This window comes from Dipodomys merriami, unplaced genomic scaffold, assembly GCF_024711535.1.
Source record: "Dipodomys merriami isolate MVZ:Mamm:240054 unplaced genomic scaffold, mDipMer1.0.p SCAF_22, whole genome shotgun sequence".
NCBI classification, from domain to species: Eukaryota; Metazoa; Chordata; class Mammalia; order Rodentia; family Heteromyidae; genus Dipodomys; species Dipodomys merriami.
In genome coordinates, this window is record NW_027203604.1 from 22983955 (window position 1) to 23006315 (window position 22361).

General features: G+C 42.6%; 1 protein-coding gene across 1 annotated transcript in view; it reads right to left on the reverse strand.

Moving 5' to 3' along the window:
- The window catches only part of Fbp1 (fructose-bisphosphatase 1), a 28887-nt gene that overhangs the window by 2851 nt on the left and 3675 nt on the right, over positions 1-22361 (reverse strand). The window contains exons 2-5 of the mRNA XM_070033697.1: positions 13733-13895; positions 10149-10241; positions 4235-4375; positions 292-429 (exon numbers count right to left, since the gene is read on the reverse strand). Coding sequence (XP_069889798.1) covers positions 292-429; positions 4235-4375; positions 10149-10241; positions 13733-13895 — 535 coding nt within the window. The remainder of the gene's footprint in view (positions 1-291; positions 430-4234; positions 4376-10148; positions 10242-13732; positions 13896-22361) is intronic.

Below are 22361 nucleotides of genomic sequence, written 5' to 3' on the forward strand. Positions count from 1 at the left end.
ATTTTTGGTGATCCATTGGAGATAAGAGTCTCACAAACTTTCCTGCCCAGGCTGGCTTCAAACTGCCACCCTTAGACCTCAGCTTCCTGCATAGCTAAGATTACAGGTGTGAGCCACTGGCAGCCTGCAATTGATTTATTCATAAGCCAAGAGTCCCAAATATGGACCAGGCCTCTTTTCAACCCCAACGGCCCCTTTCCCTGTCAAAGGACAGCTACCCCTCCCCCAGAGCTGCCCTTCACACCAGATGCCTGGTCATTGTACCAGCTCACTTCGGTGCCCCGCACTTACTGGGGGAAACTTTTTCCTCTGGAGATACTCAGCGATGGCAGGGTCGAAGTCCTTGGCATAGCCCTCATTAAGGCTGTAGATGTTCCCTTTCTTTTTGATCTTCACATTCTTGTCCACCAAAATGAACTCTCCGATGCTCTTGGACACAAGGAAGGAAATGTGAATGAGAACCTGTCTGCCCCAAGCATGAACAAGGTGTTGAATGGGCTGGTTGGGTTAGGCTAGCCCAGGAAGTGGCCCAGAATACCAGTGACTCCAGCTAGCTGCTTCAATAATTGTGACCCAGCTAAAGGGAGACAGTAGTAATGAGTGAAAGGAAATCAGGATAGATGAAAATGGGTGCTGGGGAAGTCCACAGGGAGCTTCTGACTTTGATTGCAAATGTTTACAGTAAAACAAGAAAGAAATCTTACACACACGGGTAAAATCTGAGCAAGAACAAGGGTTATGTGTCCAGAGCAATGATTTTACACACACATACACACAATGCTGGTGCAGGACAGACAGGAGACTACAGTACATTTCTACCTTGATTTTTTTTTTACACATCTCTTGGGCTGGGAAGGTGACTCAGTGGTAGAGTGCTTGCCTTGCTTGCATGAGGTCCTGGGTTCGATTCCTCAGTACCACATAAACAGAAAAAAAACAGAAGCGGCTCTGTGGCTCAAGTGGTAGAAGGCTAGCCTTGAGCTGAAGAGCTAAGGGACAGTGCCCAGGCCCAGAGGTCAGGCCCCATGACCAAAAATCAACAACAACAAAAAATCATCTCTTTCATATGTTGCTGCAGAGAAAAATGGAGCCCTGAGTTTTGAGTCCCAGAATGCCATACACCTTTGTTATACAATTAATCTAAGTGCACCTCCCCAAACACAGCCCCAGCCCTAAGCTTCTGACTTTTTGTTCTTCAAAGGAGACTTGAATTGGTAGAGAAGGGTCCCATAACTACTGCTCTGGACTAATGGTACAGACTGCTAGTAGATAAAATATGACTGAGACTCTCCTCATGGGCAGGATAGGTGCTCTAATGAGAAGACAGGTAGTTAAGGGAGGCCAGCTATTTATTCCCATCCCAAACACTGGTTCCTGGAGTGGGTTGAAACTAGAAAAGGAGGAAAGCAGAAAGGGAGAATAGAATTAACAGTGGTCATGGGAAACTATCATTGCAAGAAAGTCTTTGACGTATGTGTACATGTGTGTATGCACGCATGTGCCAGTACCCAGGCTTGATTTCAAGGTTTGGGTTTTCTCCCTTAGCTTTTTCTGCTCGAGACTGGTACTCTACCACTTGAGCCACAACTACCTTCACTTCCAGCTTTTTGGTGGTAAGTTGGAGATAAGAGTATCATGGGCTTTCCTGCCCAGGCTGGCTTCAAACTGTGATCCTCAGATTTCAGCCTCCTAACTAGTTAGGATTAGTCATGAGTCACTGAGGCCTTCTTTTTTACTTTTATGCCTTAGGATTTGAACTGAAGGTCTCATACTTGCTAAACAGGTATTCAATCACTGAGATATACTTCTAGCACCTTTTTATGCTTTTGTTATTCTTGTTGTATTTCCGAAAAATTTGCCCATAAACACAGGAATAGTCTTATATCTAGTAAAACTAAAACACACACACACACACACACACACACACACACACACACACGTATATTGCAATAAAACATGTAGAAAAGGAAGCCATCTTGTAACCAGCAGCAGGCATTGCATGCAAAGCTCAGGAAGCCATGCCCTCCAGGCATCTAGTTTGGGTATCCAGCCTGAGTGTCCTGGATGGGAGTGTGAAGGAAGGGAGTCTCTACATAAAGAGACAAGAGACATAAATGCCCCTTGAAAATTAAAGCTGCTAGAAATGCAATCACGATGGTTTCAGCAGAAGCCATCAACCTGTCCTTGCAGCAAGCCAAATCAGAGGAAGCACTTAGCATCTCTGTAGAGGAAGGCTCGGCTGCCCCAGGCAACAGTGAGCTGAAGGATTCAAGTCAAGGAAGGGCTGGCAGCCAGCAAGGGAGCGTTACAACAACCTGCTTTGTTCTTGTTTAGATGTGAGAAGAGAAAAACCTTATTGACACAGAAACTTACTTCTGTAGGCAGCATCTGCAAACTAGAAAACAAGAAGAGACGATTTATTTTCTTTCTATACGTCCATTGACTCAAAGGTAACACTGAAAGCACCAGAAGAATAATGTCTGGGGAAGCTGTAAATGTCTAAGCAGGCAACGCATCAGCAAATATCACTGACTTCAGAAGCTTTGTCCTGGGCACAGACTGAACTTTGCTCCGATTCTGCCACTATTTTCCCCTGACTTCACTTCATCAGACATTTTAACTAGTGCTATGCCCTTGCCTTTGTTTATTTGTTAAACGTCTATGTTTCCAAGGAGGTGAAAGTCCAGCTCTGATCAGGGGTCAAAGTTGACCCTTGGTCTGATGTGTATCAGTTGTCACCCATGCAATCTGAGAGGCCTCCCTGGAATCAGCATGCCTTGCACAGAGGATTCTAGTATCCTGTGTTCAATTTGTCAGCAAAAAAAAAATCACCGTAGAAAGTGTTCCATTAATGGCTGACATATTTCTAAAAACAATTTATAAACATAATTCTTTCTCCCTTGGCATACTGGACCACATGCTTAATGAACGTGTCAGTGTACTGAAGATTATTCTTTCCAGCTTGTTTCAGTGATGAGTTTAGTTGCACGGAAATATTTAAAGAAATTTCTTTCTCTAATTTTACCTGCTCTGTTGGCACTGTCATCTAACTGAATAAATAAGCAATGGGCACACTAATGGACATGTGGAAATACCTATCCACAAATTAAAACTGCTAGTGAACATTTTTCATGGCCCCAGGGACTCCTCTGTGTGAAGTAACTTTTCTCTGTAAGGTAGACTGAAGATTGATCTTCACTTCCTTCTTTTATTTTCTTTTGTTTTGAGCTCCTTAAAGCCTACACAAAATTGCAGAGGATAGCCGGGTACTGGTGGCACCTGTAATCTTAGCTTCTGGGGCGGGGGGCTGAGATCAGAGGATTGCAGTTCAAAGCCAGCCCAGGCAGGACAGTCCATGAAACTCTTATCTCCAATTAACCATCAAAAAGCCAGAAGTGAAACTGTGGCTCAAATGGTAGAATGCTAGCTTTGGGGGAAAAAAAAGCTCAGAGATAGCACCCAGGCTCTGAGTTCAAGCCCTAGGACTGGCACACACACACACATACACACAATGCAAATATTAACTGAAGGTCTATGTGCACGCACATTCCACAGATAAATTTGGGAGCTAGTTTGAAGAAATAATGGTGTTCACTGCTTTCGCTGGGATACCACTCACTTGAGGAAAACCACCTCTTGTTGCTAAGCTAGAAAGGTAAGAAATGGATACAGTGGGGTGCACACAGGCCATCTACCAGCCTCTTCACATTCTCTAGTGTATTTGAGCTGACCAGCTCAGTGCATCACACATCTAAAAACATTACTGTTTCATTATTATTATTGTTGTTGTTGTTGTTAATACAGTGTTTCTTCAAACACTGGAAGCCTTGGAGAGACTGGGCTCCATTCCCAACTTAGAACCATTGCTAGACTCTTTGTCTCATCTCAGTCTCCAGCCTTTCTTTCCCCAGTGTACTGCCATCAGCCCAGGCCTGCCTGGGCTCCATGGGCATTCCACTCCACTAGCGTAATGGTGGTTTTATTTTTTTTAATTCATCTTGAAGCAAAAGACCTGATCTCATGCTCAGTACAGACTTCACTTCCCACCTCCATCATCTTTCCGTCTTCTGTCTCTTCCCTGCTCCAGTGTTACACCGTCAGCCCTCTAGAGACCTCCATTTCTACACACCTCTTACTACATACACACACACACACACACACACACACACACAGAGCAGAAAAAACTACCTCACAGTCACCAACTAAGCACCCAGCCTGCCTTTAGATGGCTCACCGGGTCCAGCATGAAGCAGTTCACACCACTCTCCATGGCCAGGACCAACATGGTAGCACTGCCATACAGAGCGTAGCCTGCAGCCACCAGGTTCCGGCCGGGCTGCAGAGCATCCTTCTCGGAAGGCTCTCCAGTGGATTTCTAGAACAAAAGAAAACAAGTTTTGTGGAGTGTTGTATTTATTTTTCAATTTAGCAGGATGCATGATAAGGTGTTCTTCTTCCCTGAGGGGCCCGAATGCCCACATCAGCAGCATCCTGATTACATTATCACCACAGCCTTCCCCCCAACTTCCTGCATCCACCGCCTTCTTTCCAATCAGGGTCCTCCTCCCGCTTGTCTAATTTGATATTCCCTCATCTCTCCATTATCACTTCCAAAAAACAGCATGCCTTCTTGCCAGCTCCTGCTAATAGAATCTAATTACAGGCATCAATGTCTTTCACCTGCCCACTCCATCTTTATTTAAACAAATTAACGCAGGCCTCCAGGGCAGAGTCTGGTGAGGAAATCAATTTCATGAGCTCTTACCAGTTACAGCGCAGACCCGCTGAGTAGTACAGTCGGTCATACAACTCCTACATCAAAGACATTCTCAGAAATTCAGGGATTTAGAACATCTCCCTTGAGTTATTACAGGGTAAGACAGTTGCTGCTTGAATATTTGACCATGACTCAAGGAAGAAGCGATTTTTGAGCTGTTCTCCTAGACATTGGGAGTAGAAGAGTGATTATCACAGGCCAGGAAGAGTAGGAAGGAAAGTGGGATGAAGATTGGCTAGGCAATGTGTACAAGGTCTTACTTGAATAGAAGAAATAAGCCTTGGTGTTCTACTGCACAACAGGGTGACTATAAATAACAATCATGAACTATGGTTTAAAACACTTAGAAGAAAGGACTTACAATGTTCTCACCATAAAGAAATGATCAACAAAGAGAAAGATGCTTACCCTGATTTGAACATGGTACCCTATAAATATGTATGATTGTTTCAACATTTTTTTTTGTCAGTGCTGTCCTGATGTTTTTCACTCAAAGCTAGTATTCTACCACTTGGAGCCACAGCGCCCCTTCCAGTTTTCTGGTGGTTAATTAGAGATAAGACTCTCATAGACTTTGCTGCCCAGGCTGGCTGTGAATTGCAAACCTTAGATCTCAGCATCCTGATAGCTAGGATTACAGGGTGAGCCACCAGCACCTGGCCCAATGTCTCAATTTAAAAATTAAAAATTAAAAAGAAGCCTGACACCAGTGCCTCTCGCCAGTAATTCTAACTACTCAAGAGGCTGAGATCTGAGGATTGTGATAGAAAGCCAGCCTAGGCAAGAAAGTTCACGAGACTCTTATCTTTCATTAAAAACCAAAAATCAGAGATGGAGCTGGGCGCTGGTGGCTCATGCCTGTAATCCTAGCTACTCTCTCACCTGTAATTCTAACTACTCAAGAGGCTGAGATCTGAGGATTGCGGTTCAAAGGCAGCCCAGGCACAAAAGTCCATAATACTCTTCTCCAATTAAGTACCAGAAAACCACAAGTAGTTCTGTGGCTCAAGTGGTAGAGCACTCACCTTGAGCTGAAGAGCTCAGGGACAGCACCTAGGCCCAGAGTTAAAACCTCATGACCAGCCCGCTCCCCCCAAAAAAATCAGAGGTGTAGCTGTGGCTCAAGTGGTAGAGCACTAATCTTAAGCACAAAAGCTCAGGGGCAGTGCTGAGATCCTGAGTTCAAGCTCCAGAAGTGGCACACAACACATACCAAAAAATCCAAAAGAAACACATTTCACATCATAAACCAGTGCCAATCAACATGCACATATGTACTCACTACAAAAATTTAACAAAAGGATTATCTACAGGAGTCCTATTGTTCTTGTTTCCATTAAAATCACAGACCTCTAGGTCATGTAACCCAGTTTGACTACTATTAGGGATAGGAAATTTTGAGGTGTTTCCTAAATTGTCTTTTCTTATTGTTAATTGCTTTCTTTATTAACACTTGGTTAGTTTATTCCTTGAAATGTCTCCAGACAAATCTTTCACCATAGATACTCAGCTTGAATTTAAACAGAAACAAAAAATAAATGTCCATTTCCCTCCAATTCCTTTATTTCTTTCCCAAGAAGCTAAGAATATCTCTATCATAAAACTGGAGAAGGAGGTTACTCAGCAAATTATCCTAGGTACTTTATTCCTTTACCTTTTAAAAGTGTGGTACCTAGACTAAATTAAAAAAAATTAAAGCTGTCCACTGTAGTACATGCTTGTAACCTCAGCCACACAAGAATCATAGACCAAGGTCATCCTGTGCAAAAGCATGAGATTCTATCTGAAAAAACCAAATTAAAAGTAAAAGGACCAGAAAAGACCACACAGCTCAAGTGGTAGAGTATTTACCTAGAAATGCAAGGTAAAAATATAAATTTAAACTTAGGTCTCAGGAGGCTGATATCTGAAGATTGCAGTTCAAAGTCAGCCTGGGCAGTTAAACCTGCGAGATTCTAATTAACTACCAAAGCATCAGAAGTAGAGATTTGGCTCAACTAGTAGAGCATCAGCCTTGAGCACAAAAGATAAGGACCAGCCCAAAGGCCCTGAGTTCAAACCCCAATATTGGCAAAGAAAAAAAAAACACCTCTGTGGCGGCAGCGCAGACTTGTTAGGATGGTGCTAAGAACCTGAATTTCATCATGTGCCACACGTGACTCTTGGGGTGACTGGCTAGTTAATTGTGTAAATTGTGTTGAGTAATTTGATTTACTTTGGCTTGTATTCAGCAGATAGTACTGTTCCACTCAACACAGACTAAACGTAGGTCAAACATTTGAATTGTTTTCCTGAAATGGCCAATTTTGTCAATGTACCACCCTGAAAAAAAGAAATGAATGGCCTTTGTCAACATGGTCTAGCTGTCAGGGGATCATGTATACAGTTACCCATTTCCCTTGAAACAGGCCTCTCCATAGGCTCTCTTGTACTCACTGTGTCAAGGAAACAGTCCCCCAGAGATATATTTTGCCCAGAATCATCCAAACCCCATTTGGGCAAAAGTGCAAAAGTAAACTACTCCCTGAAATATACCACCAAACACACTTCTGTTTCCTTGTATCGAATAAGGAATGCTAACACTTGGCTATAACCCCATGTACCATAGATCAAAAGAGAGTCCACTAAATTATGGATTTTGAGGAATACATTTCTAAACACAGCCTCCTCCCTAATGCCTGCCTTTTGCTCTGCAAACTCCAGCAATGGATGATTCCCCTGTTGGGTGTGGGGTCTATTCCTCCTCTCACAGGGCTTAAGGAAGCATAAGGCACTTGACAAACTAGAAAGTTGTTAGATCTTACCTTTCTTTACCTCTCCAAGGCTGTCACCTGCTAGAGGTATTGGTTTTGATTTTATTTCCCATAACCCCATAAGGAGTATCAGAGGAAAGACCATAGATTCAGGACACTTGTAGTGCCAGAGGAGAAAGTCAGGTGGAAATGGCTAAGGAAGAGTACTGTCATGTCATTAGTGGTCTTTCCTCATGTAGGCAACTATGGTCTCTTTTGGAAGTTATTCTTTTAGTCATGCAGACATTGCCAATTTGAATGTATCTGGTGGACAGTGAGTAGACTAATAAGTGATCCAAAATAATTTCATATGGATAGTTTTTTTAATTTTTAATTTGGAGAAGAAAAATAAAAAGAAACTGGAAGCTCAACAAAAGTTGCTTCTAAACATGCAAACATCACCTGTTATATTACAAGGCAAAACAAACACTAACAGCACTGATTCCAGTTCAGTAGTTGGACACACATTCTAGCCAGTATAGTTGCCCAACACCTTAGAAGAACCTGTCCCTTCTGCAAGCCTCCAGCCAGGAACTGGGTGAGCTTAAAGACATATGGCTTCAGCAGCTGCCTGGGCTATATACAATGAAAGGTCCCATTAGGGACTGACTATCCAGGAGTCACAGGGGCAAGACCTGACCCAATGTACCCATGCTCTTTGACTGAGCATGTATACCAAGGAGCTGGATTCTAGCCAAGGTCAATCTCTGCAGAAAAGCAGGGCAGGTCTCTGTGGAAGGATCACACATGTCAGTGTATATTCCAAAGCATCAATAGGGCTTTCAAAAACTTCAGTGTCATGCTTGACTCTGGATATTTTATGAAATTCACTTCAGATTAATTGAGAAGACTGTGGCTCTTAATCATCTGGCTATTCTAGGGTTCTTAACTCAAGCTACTGTTGAAAAGAAGGATTGATATTTTTAGTTGATAGCCAGTGCCTCAAATTGCTAGGAAATTTTTTTTTCCTTAAGAGAATTTTGGAAGGGGAGTTTGAGATGAAAAATGAGGCTGGCAAGAATCAGTGATGCTTTCATTTGAGTTACATAATTAACTGGAGGTCTTCTTCCACATGGAATAATTTTGTGGCAAATCTCTCTCATTATACTATAGATCTGATATCTGGCAGGGAAATGACATCTCTCCATGTCTATTGCAGGAAGGGTATGTTTCTTAGGCATGACTTAGGAAAGAGATGAAACCCATATGCTTGAAAAGAAACTATGTATAATAGTAGACTCTACACCAATCTTAGATATTCAACTATTATGGATCCCACTTCTTAAGTTGTGGCCTCTGTGCCCTGGAATAGGCTGAAGCTGAGTAAACCATTTAGATGAAGAAACACAGGCTTGACCAAATCATCAAAAGTTTCCTTGGGGTGGGTTTCTGTGGTAGAGTACTTTCCTAGCATGCCCTATGTCCCCAGTGTCATAAAAAAGCAACAAAAAATAAATGAGAGCTGAAGCCGATAGGACCTACTTTTGATTTTATAACATTTTGTGATGGCCTTACAGGTATTCATTCTACTTGATTTCTCTCCAATGCAGTTGCAAGACACAAAGCAGGAATCTGAGTTCATGTCCTGCCTCAGTGTATTATCTGTGACTTAGAGCAGGTTTGGCAAACTTTGTCCACAGTCAGACAGAGAGTAAAAACTTTTTAGGCTTTATATATCATCATATAGTCTATATTACCATTACTCACCCCTCACAGTGTAAAACAAAGCCAGCCAAAGAAAATGTGTGAATAAATGAGCATGAACTTATACCAATAAAACTTTATTTTTTGGGGGCGAGGGGGGTCCGGTCGTGGGCCTGAACTCTGGGCCTGGGCACTATTCCTCAGCTCTTCAGCGCAAGGCTAGCACTCTACCACTTGAGCCACAGTGCCACTTCTGGCTTTTTTTCCCTGCTTATGTGGTGCTGAGGAATCGAATCCAGGGCCTCAAGCATGCAAGGCAAGCGCTCTACCACTGAGCCACCTTCCCAGCCCCTAAAACTTTATTTATATACTCATGTTTTACCTGAGTAAACTTCATATAAATTCCATGGGTCAATAAGATATTATTCTCTGGATTTTTTTCCACCAGTTAAAAATGTTAAACAATGATTCTTTGCTCATAGGGCATATGATTAGGCAGTGAGCTGTATTGGGCCATGGAGTAAAACATGGGAGGGAGTTCTGTCACAGTTTGCAGACCTCTAATTTAAAGGACTTGAAGGATAATTTTTATATAATCTCAGTTGCTATCAAACTTTACCAGTTCATGCCATATCACCATTATACCTACTGTGTCTTTTCAAATTTCATTTTCCATCATAAAAGGAAGATATAGCTAAAAGAGTGAAATACCTTTCTATTTTTTACTATTTTTTTTAACTGTTTGATTATCCTTTAACAATTCTGTAGCTCTTATTCTGCAATTCAAGCTGGAAAAGTCTCAGCGCTTGACACAAATCTTCTCAGGCCTCACACAGTTTCACTGCACATTGTGACAGTTCTACCTCTGTGAAACAGGACCACCTGTGTCACCTCCACTTCTGGTCCCAAACCAGGTTCGCTGTACCACATTTTACCTTTCTGTAGATGCCAAAGATGGTTCCGATGGACACAAGGCAGTCAATGTTGGAAGAGCCATCAAGTGGATCAAAACAGACCACATATTTACCCTGAGCAAAGGGAAAAAATGCAAACTCAAAATACTGTAGGAAAATAGAGGAGTATTTACTCTAAGCAATAAAAGAGGGGTTGCAGAAGAAAACTCAAGAAATCTGGCATTTATTGTTTTATACTATCAGGGAAGATAAGAGGACATATACACACATTTATAGAAATATGTATATACCAAAAGATAATTAGGCAAATAAAATATAGAGGAAAAGTACGATCTAGAATAGGAAGTATAGAGTAATAAAATACAGATAAGCCATAATTTTTTTGGGGGGGGGTCCAGTCGTGGGGCCTGAACTCTGGGCCTGGGCGCTGTCCCTTAGCTCTTCAGGTCAAGGCTAGCGCTCTACAACTTGAGCCACAGTGCCACTTCCGGCTTTTTTCTTTTTGCTTATGTGATGCTGAGGACTCGAACCCAGGGCCTCAGGCATGCAAGGCAAGCGCTCAACACTGAGCCACCTTCCCAGCCCCAAGCCATAATTTCTTATATCCTTGACAGAATCTGATTACAAATTTGATTTGAGAGTCCTGGCAGCCAAAGGGAAAAAATAGAAACAAGAGTAGCCATTTCCTCTTTGTAAGAGGAAACCAATTCTCTTGGTGAAACAAAGATTTTCCTAGTACTCAGAATTATAAAAAACTTTTCAGCCTAGCACTGTTGTCTTACTCCTATAATACTAGCTAGTCTCACTCCTGTAATCCTAGCTATCCAGGGGGCTTATATCTAAGGACCTCAGTTTGAAACCAGCCTAGGAAGAAAAATCCATGAGACTGTTGTTGCCAATTAACCAGCAAAAAAAAGCTGGAAGTGGAGGTATAACTCAAATGGTAGAGTACCATCCTTAAGTGGAAAAAGGCCAACTTAGAGCATGAGGCCCTGAGTGAAAGAAAGGAAGAAAGAAAGGAAGAAAGAAAGGGAAGAAGGAAGGAAAAAGGGGAGAGGGAGAAAGAGAGAGAGAGAGAGAGAGAGAGAGAGAGAGAGAGAGAGAGAGAGAGAGAGAGGCCTTACAGGTGGCTGCATGAGGTTGCAATGCACATTCTCAACAATATTCCTAGCACAAGCCCCACAGGAAATCACCTGTTCTGGTGGAACCACCAGAGAGCCATGTAATATGCTGCTGGAGCTGACTGGAATGGGCTCTTCAGAGCTAATTGGGTCTATCTTTTCCCAGCTCTGTTTTTAATTATGTCGTGCTGTGTGTGTGTGTGTGTGTATGTATGTGTGTGTGTGTGTGTGTGTGTGTGTGTGTGTGTGTGTGTGTGTGTGTGTGTATACACACACATATGTGTACCAGTACCAGGGATTGAACTCAGGGATCACACTCTTGCTCAGCTTTCTTGTTCAAGGCTGGTACTCTACCACCAAGCCACACCTTTAGTACAGCATTTTTCTTAATTAATTAATTAATTGGAGATGGAGTTAGATGGATTCAGTAATTGGAGATGGAATCTCACAGATTTTTCTTGGCTTGTTGGCTTCCAACCAAGGTCCTCCAAGTCTCAGCCTCCTTAATAGCTAAATTACTAGCACCTGGCTCAATTATGTCTTATTGGTACCATTAAATCAATTTATGGCTTGAGTATTTCCAACATTGCATTAGGTAAGTACTACAAAACAGAGATTTTTTTTTTGTGACACAGTTTTATCCGTTTATCCCTAGGAATTTTCCATCTCCACACTGGAATATCTTTAAATATTATTTTCAAATATTCTGGCCTAGATTTATATGATTCCCTGACCGTTTATTCTTAAACCAATTTTGTGGATATAAGAGAAGCCATAGACTAAAAAAATGAAACATGCCTACCACATAATCATATCTCAGGCAGAGAAGATTAGGTAGGGTATCTGATGGAGAATGCACAGGAGAGATGCCAATGACTATAAGAGGCCCAGCAGATCAACACATGAACCCTGAGTCTGGCATGAATTGCTATTTTAGGAATGATGTCAAACAAGTTAATAAGGTATGGCTTCCACCCTCCCACTAAGGTCAACACAGGCAGTCTATTTGTCTTTTGGGTTTTGATCATTCTTCTCCTCCATGTCTTTAAATCATCTCAATCAAAGACAGAGAGTGATTTCATATAACTCCACATCTAATCTCAAAGGTTTTTACAATTGCTGTTGTCTTTTTTTTTTTTGTCAGTCATGGGGCTTGAACTCTGGGCTTGGGCGCTATCCCTCAGCTCTTCAGCTCAAGGTGAGTGCTCTACCACTTGAGCCACAGTGCCATTTCTGGTTTTCTGTGGTTTATTGGAGATAAGAGTCTCACGGACTTTCCTGCCCGGACTGGCTTTGAACCATGATCTTCAGATCTCAGCCTCCAAAGTAGTTAGGATTACAGGTGGGAGCCACTAGTGCCCAGCTTTGCTGTTGTCTTATACAAGTTACACTTGTTCTTTCAATGGTTATCTTTAGCAGTCATTTGTTGCTGAGTTTCTACCATATTGGGGTAGAAGCTAAGACACAGAGAATACCATTTAGTTTTTGTCCTTAAAAAGCAACCAGACCAGCCTGGCACAAGCAGCTCTCACTTGTAATTCTACCTACTCAAGAGGCTGAGATGGCCAGGCACTGGCAGCTTTAAGCCTGTAATCCTAGCTACTCAGGAGGCTGAGTAGCTGAGGATCACTGTTCAAAGCCAGCTCAGGCAGGAAAGCCTATCTTCAGTAAAACTACCAAAAAACCTGGAAGAGGAGTTATAGCTCAAGCGGTAGAATGTTAGCCTTAAGCACAAAGGCTCAGGGACAACACTCAGGCCCAGAGTTCAAGTCCCAGGACTAGTCCCCTCTGCTCCCCCAAAATGAGGCTGAGATCTGAGAATCATTATTCAAAGCCAGTCCAGGCAGAAAAGTCCTAAGACTCGTTTTTAATTAACCACCAAAATTCCAGAGATGGAGTTGTAGCTCAAATGATAGAGTGCTAGTGCTAACCTTGAGAACAAAATCTCAGGGATAGCACCCAGGACTGAATTCAAGTGCCAGGACTTGCACACACACACACACACACACACACACACACACACACACACACACACACACACACACACACACACACACACACACACACACACACACACAGAGCAACCAGACTAAGAGGCCTCCAGAATATTTCAATGCGTGAATCTGTGAAGAAGGAAACTTGGAACAGTCTAGTTTAGCCACAGGGTCAGACATGAGGGCTGGGGATTTGGTGGTGGAGATGCAGAGAAAGAGCCAATCATCAGAAGCCAGTCTTTGAAAAGCCTTGAACATAGGTAATAGAAAGAAACAGAAATGAGCTGTGGGAGGCCATGGGTAAGATGGCAAGAGCATGAGCTACAGGTAGGAGGACAGGTGGAAGACATGGTTATGAGATGGAGTCAGCAAAGAGAGACAAGAGTGACACTGAGTCCTAGGAATCAAGCTTGGAGAAAGAAGTCATTCCTGAATCTGAGAAGAAAAATGGCTACATTCAAAACCTTCAACGGTGGAAATGCACACCCACCCTCTTGTCAGCTTCTACGATTATGGCCTGTTTATCTTCTTCAGATACAAGAACACATGTGGCGAAGGACGACTTTAGCATGTTCACAACCAGGTCATTGGAGAGGACATCCAGCTTCTTAACTTGGTCACCTGTCACATTGGTGGATCCAGCAATGCCATAGCTAGAGTGAAGAGAACCACAAATAGTAACAATAAGACTGTCAGAGCCACCAGAATGTACCAACAAACCCACCCAAAGTGAGTGTGTATTTAGAACAAAGGAAAGGAGGCATGTGGAATAGAAGAAACAATAACAAGAAAGGTGTCCATGCCCTGGGTGAGGGAGAAATGCTGTTATTCACCCCCAAAGGCCAGTATCTGTCATGGTAAGCCACATGTAGTCAAATCTATGTTACCTCATCTCTTCTTTTTCATTGTGCTACTCATAGTCTTAAAATACTTCCCTAGCCACACTCCCCATAAAATGTTAATTTTAATAATACAAATAAAATGTGTAACTGCTTATTACTAGATGTATATCTATGCTTCATATGGGAAAAAAGTTAGAGGGTTTTTGTTTTTTTGTTTTTCTTCCCACCAAGATTCAATTATTAACTCCAATGCATGGATTAAATTAACTAGTTAAGAGACCCAACAAAGCCCAGCGCTAGTGGTTCACGCCTGTCATCCTAGCTACTCAGGAGGCTGAGATCTGAGGATGGAGGTTCAAAGTCAGACAGAAGCGGAGCTGTGACTTAAATGGTAAGAGTGCTAGCCTTGAGCAAAAAAAAGCTAAGGGACAGTGCCTAGACCCTGAGTTCAAGCCCCAGTACTGACACAAAAAGAGAGACAGAGACAGAGACCCAACAAGCAATGACACTGGAGTTGCAAGGAGAATTGAATGTCAAGTAACCCAAGAAATGTTGTGGCTTTATAACTCAAAAGATCCTAAAGGAAAAGGAACATTGTTCCTTCTTCACCCCCTCATTTTATAGAGGAGATTCTGAGATGCCTGTGGGCTTCTCCAAACTACACAGACAAGTAGCACTGAGATATTTTGTCTCACAGCCTGAGCTGTTTTAGTGGTCCCCACTCCATGAAAGTAATCCTAGGAGACAGAAGATGTGGGGGGTCCTGGAGCTCTTACTTTATTTCTGTGCTCCCTACAAGTAGGTAATTGTAGAATTCCAAGAATCCAAAAAACCTGTCCAAAATGCTTCATCACAGCCCATGGTTGAACACAGATACATGAAGGAGGCACAGAGCAAAGTAAGAATGTAGGTATGCAAGAGAAAGAGCAGCACGGAAGATATTACCATGTAGCTAGAAGTAGAAGATATGGGGATATTTGCACCCTTGTCAAGATGGTGCATGGCTTACAATAAAATAAAATTTAAAAAAAAAGATGGTGCATGGCTTGCCTGGGAAATGATTGTCACTGCAGCAGTATTTGTGATTGATTTAACTTCTGAAAATGCATTATCCCGAAATAGAGCCAGTCCTAGCAACCATCCAAACCCAAATGCCTTGCTTCTCTGGCCTGACTGTGTGTGGGAAGTCTTGCCGTCTTATCCAGCCCAATTGTCAGCGTCAGCCATATTGGTGCGACCCTCTCCCAATCCTGGAAAGCAGTATCCCATCCCTGCAGCCCCACTTCTGGCCTCTTCCTCACTATTATTTCATGAAGAAAAGACCAAGGGATCCAACATACTTATAGCTACAGTTCATGTCCTGGAGCTTTCTGTCTCTTTCCACACCATCTCTTTCTGAACTCAATGGTAAAGCCAACACTGGTGAAAGAATAGGCCAGCCCGCATCTGGGTAGACAAGGGGGGCTGAGCAGGGGCCACAAACCTAATGAAATATTCTCACTGGCCACAGTAGAACCATTTTCTCTCCTTCCCAGCCTGAGATTCCCACCATTAAAGTTACTACTAAGCAGTTGGAGGCATTGTTCAGCTGAATGAAAGCATAAGGTCCTGAGTTTAACTCCTAGTCTCGGACAATTAAAAAAAAAGTTACTATTGATTCATAAGGGCAATCACAACTTACATGAATATGGGAATGGAGACAGACCTGGCTCATAACTCAGCTGTGCAAGTCCCCTTCCTCTGTGAACCTCCCTCCCTTTTTGCATGTGCCCAAGGGAAATGCCATCTGCCATGGGTGTTAGAGGATTACCATACATCAAGGGTTTGGCCAAAGCCCTTGGCATCTAACAGGTATGGGATGTGATGAGAAGCTGAGGTAGAAGGGTTAAACTCTCTGATGGAGAGGGTACCTAAGACATTACTATAATAAAAATACATTGCTATAATAAAACACTTGAAGCAGGGTCCTTGGAAAGAAAAGCTTATTGATCTTACAGTGTTGGAGGCTGAAAGCCCAACCAGCCCAGCACCAGCTCTGGTGAAGGCCCTCTTCACTCAGTCACCTCAATGTCTTCCACTACAATGGTGGGGGGTTGGTGAGAGAGGGAGAAATCCCATGGCGAGACTGGAAGTCAGAGTAGGAAGGGCCAGTTCTGCCTTCTCTCTCAAGGCTCCGCCTAAGGCTCCACCTTTTAAAGGTCTCACCAGCTCTCACTCTGAGGACCACACCTTAAGTACATGACATTTGCTCACCATAGAACATGGGAAGGAAAACCCTACCTCATGCTTGTGCCCCCAACCAAGTTCTGCTTTCCCTGCCCACACAGCCACCGTCCCTTTTACTTCTGAAAGACTTGTCCGAACGTTGATGTATTCCACAAGTATTTAATGGGGACCTTATTGCTAGGGTTAGTATGCTAATAGGACAGGGTCACAAGAGATGGCACAGCCTAAACAGGATGGGAGTTGTGTGGTTCACGCATGGCAGGATGAGCAGTGTAGGGGAACCACCCACATGCTGCACTGAAAAGACCATCTTCATCCACCATCCATGGCAGCCAATCATCCAGTTCTCTGCTTCCCTATCCTTCCCCTCAGAGTTCCACAACAGCTAAAGGTGATAGCTACCATGTTACTTGGAAACTCCTCTTTCATCTAGTGAGGCTCCCACCTTCCATTTAACAGGAAGGCCCCTCAAGCCCCTACTTCCTGTGCTGTGTAACTTTCCTACAGCACATGACAGGAGGGCTTCTCAGTGAGCACTGGCAACAAGACACCCAAGCCAGGCACTGGTGGCTCAGGCCTGTAAGCCTAATGACTTAGGAGGCTGAGAGCTAAGGATCACACTTCAATGCCTGCATGGGCAGAAAGTCTGTGAGACTTCTATCTCCAATTCACCAGCAAAAATGCCAGAAGTGGAGCTATTGCTCAAGAGGTTAGCACCTTGAGCGAAAAAAAAAAAAACCCTAAAGGATAGTGAGTTCAAGCACTCAGTACTGCGTACACACACACACACACACACACACACACACACACACACACACACACACACACACACACACACACACACACGAAAAGAACCCTCAAGAATACAAAGTAATTTAAGTGATTCAAAAGTTGAATCCAAATTTGGAGAATTCATTGTCGACTGCCAACCAATAATAGCAGCAGGTAGTGGGAAGTAGCTGCTACAGTATTCTGGTGAGGATACACAGCCATGGTGACAGGGAAAGCTGGGTAATTTCTCCCCACACAACTCAGCAGGAGCCTCAGAAGGGCTGTAAAAAGTCAGCAAGGTAACACATGTCCACGGGTCAATGAAAAGCCAGAAGCAGGGAAAGCATCTGTGACTGACAGGGGAAATAAAAAGCCCTGAGAAATTCCGTCAAGGACAAGAAATGTACTCATTACCTTACTCATGTAACTGTAACCCATCTGTACAGGATCTTTACAATAAAATAAAAAAAATTAAATAAAGGGGAAAAAAGAAATTCCATCAAGGGACTAATGAGAACAACTCTGGAATTGGAGTTTGTTTCCTCAAGTCTGCAAAACTCCAGATGAAAAATAATGAGTCTAGCAGGCTGATCAGTCATGATTCCTCAAGGATCTGAAGACTTGATTAGCCGGCATCTCCACTACATAGTCAAGTGACTGTGTGGCGAGCACGTGCTACATGTGTGCAGAATCATCAGTACGCATGGGCCTTGGCTCTATTCCCTGTAGAAAGAATAAGGTGACAAATGGGCTACTGGGTTATAGGGAAAACATTACACAACCCTAATCAAAAAAGGCTTTCCTTGCAGCCAGCTGTACCTTACAACACAAAGTTCAACAGTAAAGAAATGGCTGATATAAGCAAATTGTACACCCCTGGGCTTAGATCTCCTCTCTGTACCTTCAGGAAAGGAGGTACCGGTAGTTGTGCAGGACAGTGGTCTGATCTTTGGAGGAAGCTTGTCCTAAATGAGAATTCTAACAGAAGGCAAAGACATCAAAAGAGCTTTTCTCCAACTCTTCTTTGTTAGTCTCAAAGGAGAACTGTCAGATTGTCCAAAAGAAATACTCTAGGCCTCCCCTGAGAAACACTGGGCAGAAAGCAAGGGATAGCTGGTAGGCCTGAGCATAACTGGCCACTAATGTGGGGACAGAATTTAAATGTCCTCCATGCCACAGCAAGAACAGAAGCCAGACTGTCTGCAAGCCAAGAACCCAGAACTCTCCGTCGGGGCATCGTATCAAGTTGCTTTCAGGTACTTGTGGATTACAACTGGAATTCAAAAGCTTAAAGTATCTAGGACATGATTTTAAATTGTGCCATTTCAGAAGACCCAGGGTATTTGCCTTCTACATATGTAAGCCAAAGGTAAGCTTTGTTTGGACACTAGAAAAGAAAACAATAAACAACACTAAACAGTGACATTGTGTGGATCTTGAACAAAGGGACTTAAGCTCTCATTTGGCTTTTTTACTTGAAGCTGGCATTATACCACTTGTTTATTTTGGTGGGTTTTTTTTGTTTGGGGGCATTTTTTTTGGCTGGTTAATTGGAAATAATAGTCACTTGGATTTGTCTACCTGAGCTGGCTTTGAACCTTGATCCTCAGATCTCAGGTTCCTGAGTAGTTAGCACTATAGGTATGAGCCACCAGCACCCAGCTCATGATGCTATGTATTTTATGTTTATTTTGATCAGTCTATGAAATATAGAGTTCTATACATAGCTACATATGATCATCTGAGTAATTTTAATAAAAGGGAATCTAAAACATCTGTAAGTCAGATAGGCATGGTGATTCACACCTATAATCCTAAAACTTAGGAAGCTGAAGCAAAAGGATCTCAAGTTCAAGTCCAGTCTAGGTTTTATAGCAAAATGGGGTGGGACATTTCTCAGTCATTGCACCTGTGGTAGTTTACATTAAAGCCACCTTTAACAGCATCTTTGAAATACAGGACTAGATAGACATGAGGATGGGAGCCAGGGCCTTGACCTACTGACTGATTTAGGACATTTCCTCTCCATGTCAACACAGAGTGTAAGCAGCAGCTCCTGAGACTGTATGCAAAAGACCAAGCTGGTTTTCAGAATACCCAACTGAGAAAAAAGAGGTAGATTACTGCTTAATCCTTATCACTAAAGTCCAAGGGAACACTGGTTTGTTATTGATTGATTCCGTGGTAAATGACCAACTACTCACCCAGTCAGGAACATCCAAGGGTTAGTCAGAAATATGTTGAAAAGGTGCCAACCAAGCAATTTTCAAGGTCACAAACCCCTACGTTCTATTTCATTTGCTACACGTGGGCTGCAAATGGACAGATGACAGAAATATGCCTCACTGCTCATGTGTCTCTCATGGGAAAGGAGACTCAGTTCATTCTTGGGTCAAGAAATATACAGTGAATCTGATACAGTGTCCAATAGTTTAATGTTCTAAATGGTTTGATGTACAGGCAAGCATAGGTGTCTATTAGCTGACAGGCAATTCCAAAGTTCCTAAATTAATTAATTTAATTCTAAATTAACAGAACTTCTTTATTATTTTCTCCTACCAAGCAACAGAGAGGCCCTTGTTCATAAAAGCAACTTTTCTAGACATAATGTGACCAGGACAGGGAGGAGTCCCTGTGACCAGTCTGAAGTATAGTTAGAATACACCCCACTTACATACACATGGGCTGACACTGAGGAAACACAGCAAAACACACCAGAACAGAATATAATTATAGTTTTCAGAAAAACAATGACAACATAGATGTCTGATCAATAAATTCTGTTCATCCTCACACAGCTCCCTAGGGTTCAAAACTTAGCTGTCCTAAGTATCACTATGTAAAACAAGTTAACCTTGAACTTGTGATCTGTCTCAACCTCCTGATATAGGATTACAACAATATATCACCATGCCAAACTAAAACCTTGTATTTTAGAATTAGACTATTTTGCAGCAGAGACTGTGTTGTGTTTGTTTACAAGTTCTTCAGTTCCTGTCACAGCATCTTTCTTACAGAATAAAATCAATAAATATTTATTGAATAAACAACACACACACACACACACACACACACACACACACACACACACACACACACACACTTTGTCTCTGTCAGTTGTGGGTCTTGATTGTACCTGGGCACAATCCCTCAGCTCTTTTGCTCTAGGCTAATGCTCTACTACTTTGAGTTACAGCTCTACTTCCAGTTTTTGAATGGTTAATTGGAGTTTTCTGCCTGGGCTGGGTTCCAACCTCGATCTTCAGATCTCATTCTCCTGAGTAGTTAGGATTACAGGGACAAGACACTGGTGCCCAGCTTCTTTGCAATTTTATCATCACTGATATGTAGAAAAAGTTCTTTGAGGCATTCTTAGAAAGCCATTTCGGTGACTACTAGTTCTTTTTTCAGAATAGTATACAAGACTATGTAAGCAGTGTTGATTTCAGTGGAGATCATTCTTAAGCCTTGTTTTAGCTTACAAATTATTCCCATAAAATTACCTGTTTTTGACTTGTATGTGATAAACATTTTGAACACTTTCCTAAAGTCTTAAATATAGAGCTCTGTGAACAGATAGCCATAAACACCACACACACACACACACACACACACACACACACACACACACACACACACACCTACCTCCTCTTCCCAAACTGTGCCCTGTATGTTCCTGTTCAATTTAATCTACTCCTGGTTTTCTTTTCTCCTTTCCATTCTGAATCAAGAAAAATGTACAAGCATCCAGGAGCTACAGTTTTTCATAACTCTTTGTGCCTAAATGTCAGATTGGCACACCTGGCTGCAGGCTAGACATCTCCAGCTGCATGGCACCCCAAGGTCAAGATTTCCAAAGTGTTGAAATGATCTTCTTATCCACCCTCACCCTATAAAGACCAGCTCCTCCTTGAGAGTTCTGGTGTTGGTTTTGGTTTTTTGCTTTGTTTTAGATGGCATGGCTCTGTGGCAATTACTAGATGCAAATCTTCGAGAATCTCCCCTGGTCCCACAGCTCTCCCATTCAGCCCACATTCAGACTTCAACTTCACCCAAGTCCTCCCCTCCCCCTTCAGCTGCAGCTCTGGCTGCCCCTCAACAGTGACATCTGGTTTTCCACATGTCTTATCTTCCAACATTATACATCTAGCTTTATCTTCACCAAATTAACCTCTATGTCACTGTCCTGCACCTTTCAAAATTTTTATAATCTCCTGCATTAGCCCCCAAGGGAATGCATTGGATGTTGCCCCAAAACACCCACAAAATGTCAATACACACACAATGTCACACCCACAAACATCCCAGCATGTGTTTGTGTACTCACTGCCTTGGTCAAACTGAATGAACCACTGTTCCAGAAACCTTTTCCCAATTTAAGACACCTGCTCACATGATTGCCCAGCCAGAACTGCCCTGCAGCCTTCAGGCCCAGTGACCATCTTTCCTACTTTATGCAAAGGCTCACCTTGATACTCTACTATCCTTTGCACCTGCCATAATTCTATGGAAGTATCTTTCAGAACCCCCATTTTGTTTACAGCTAACTCCACATTTATCTTATTTTTACAACAAAGCAGCCTCAGAATGGTTTTCTATCTTCTAGAATGTACACAAGGTGAATTACAAATATCAGTTTGTTCAACAGAATAAGACCAGTGAATCCCTCAGACAGTGGTTTGGAAATGTGTACAAAGGGAAGTCAACTACTGATCAGCTCCACAAAGCCATAAACTTAAGCCAAGAGAAAACTACTTTCTCCAGGAGAATGGAAACAAAGAAAGGGGAAAACACTTGAGTCTGAATATGAACCATGAATGCCCTAGCTGGACTTCCAAGCTACTCACTGTTCACAGGAAGAGCAGAAGGCTGGTCACCCCGTCACAGACCTATGTGCCCTCTCTCCCCAGTGGAAGGAGGGGAACAAAGGGAACAGGCCTCCAAAGGATATGTTTGCTAAAAAAGCAATCACTCCTAGGAATGTAATTCTTTTCTTTCCCAGTACTAGAGCTTAGGGCTTGAATTCAGGACTTGGGCACTGTCCCAAGTTTTGTGCTAAAAACTAACACTTTACCATTCTGAGTCACAGCTCTTACTTCTGGCTTTTTGTAGTTAATTGGAGATGAACTTCACAGACTTTCTTGCCCAGACTGGCTTTGAACAATGATCCTCAGATCTCAGTCTCCTGGGTAGCTAGGAAAACAGGCATGAGGCACTGCTACCTAGCTAGGAATGCAATTCTTAATACACTTCAAGAAAAAAAAAAGGTGACCTTTCTTT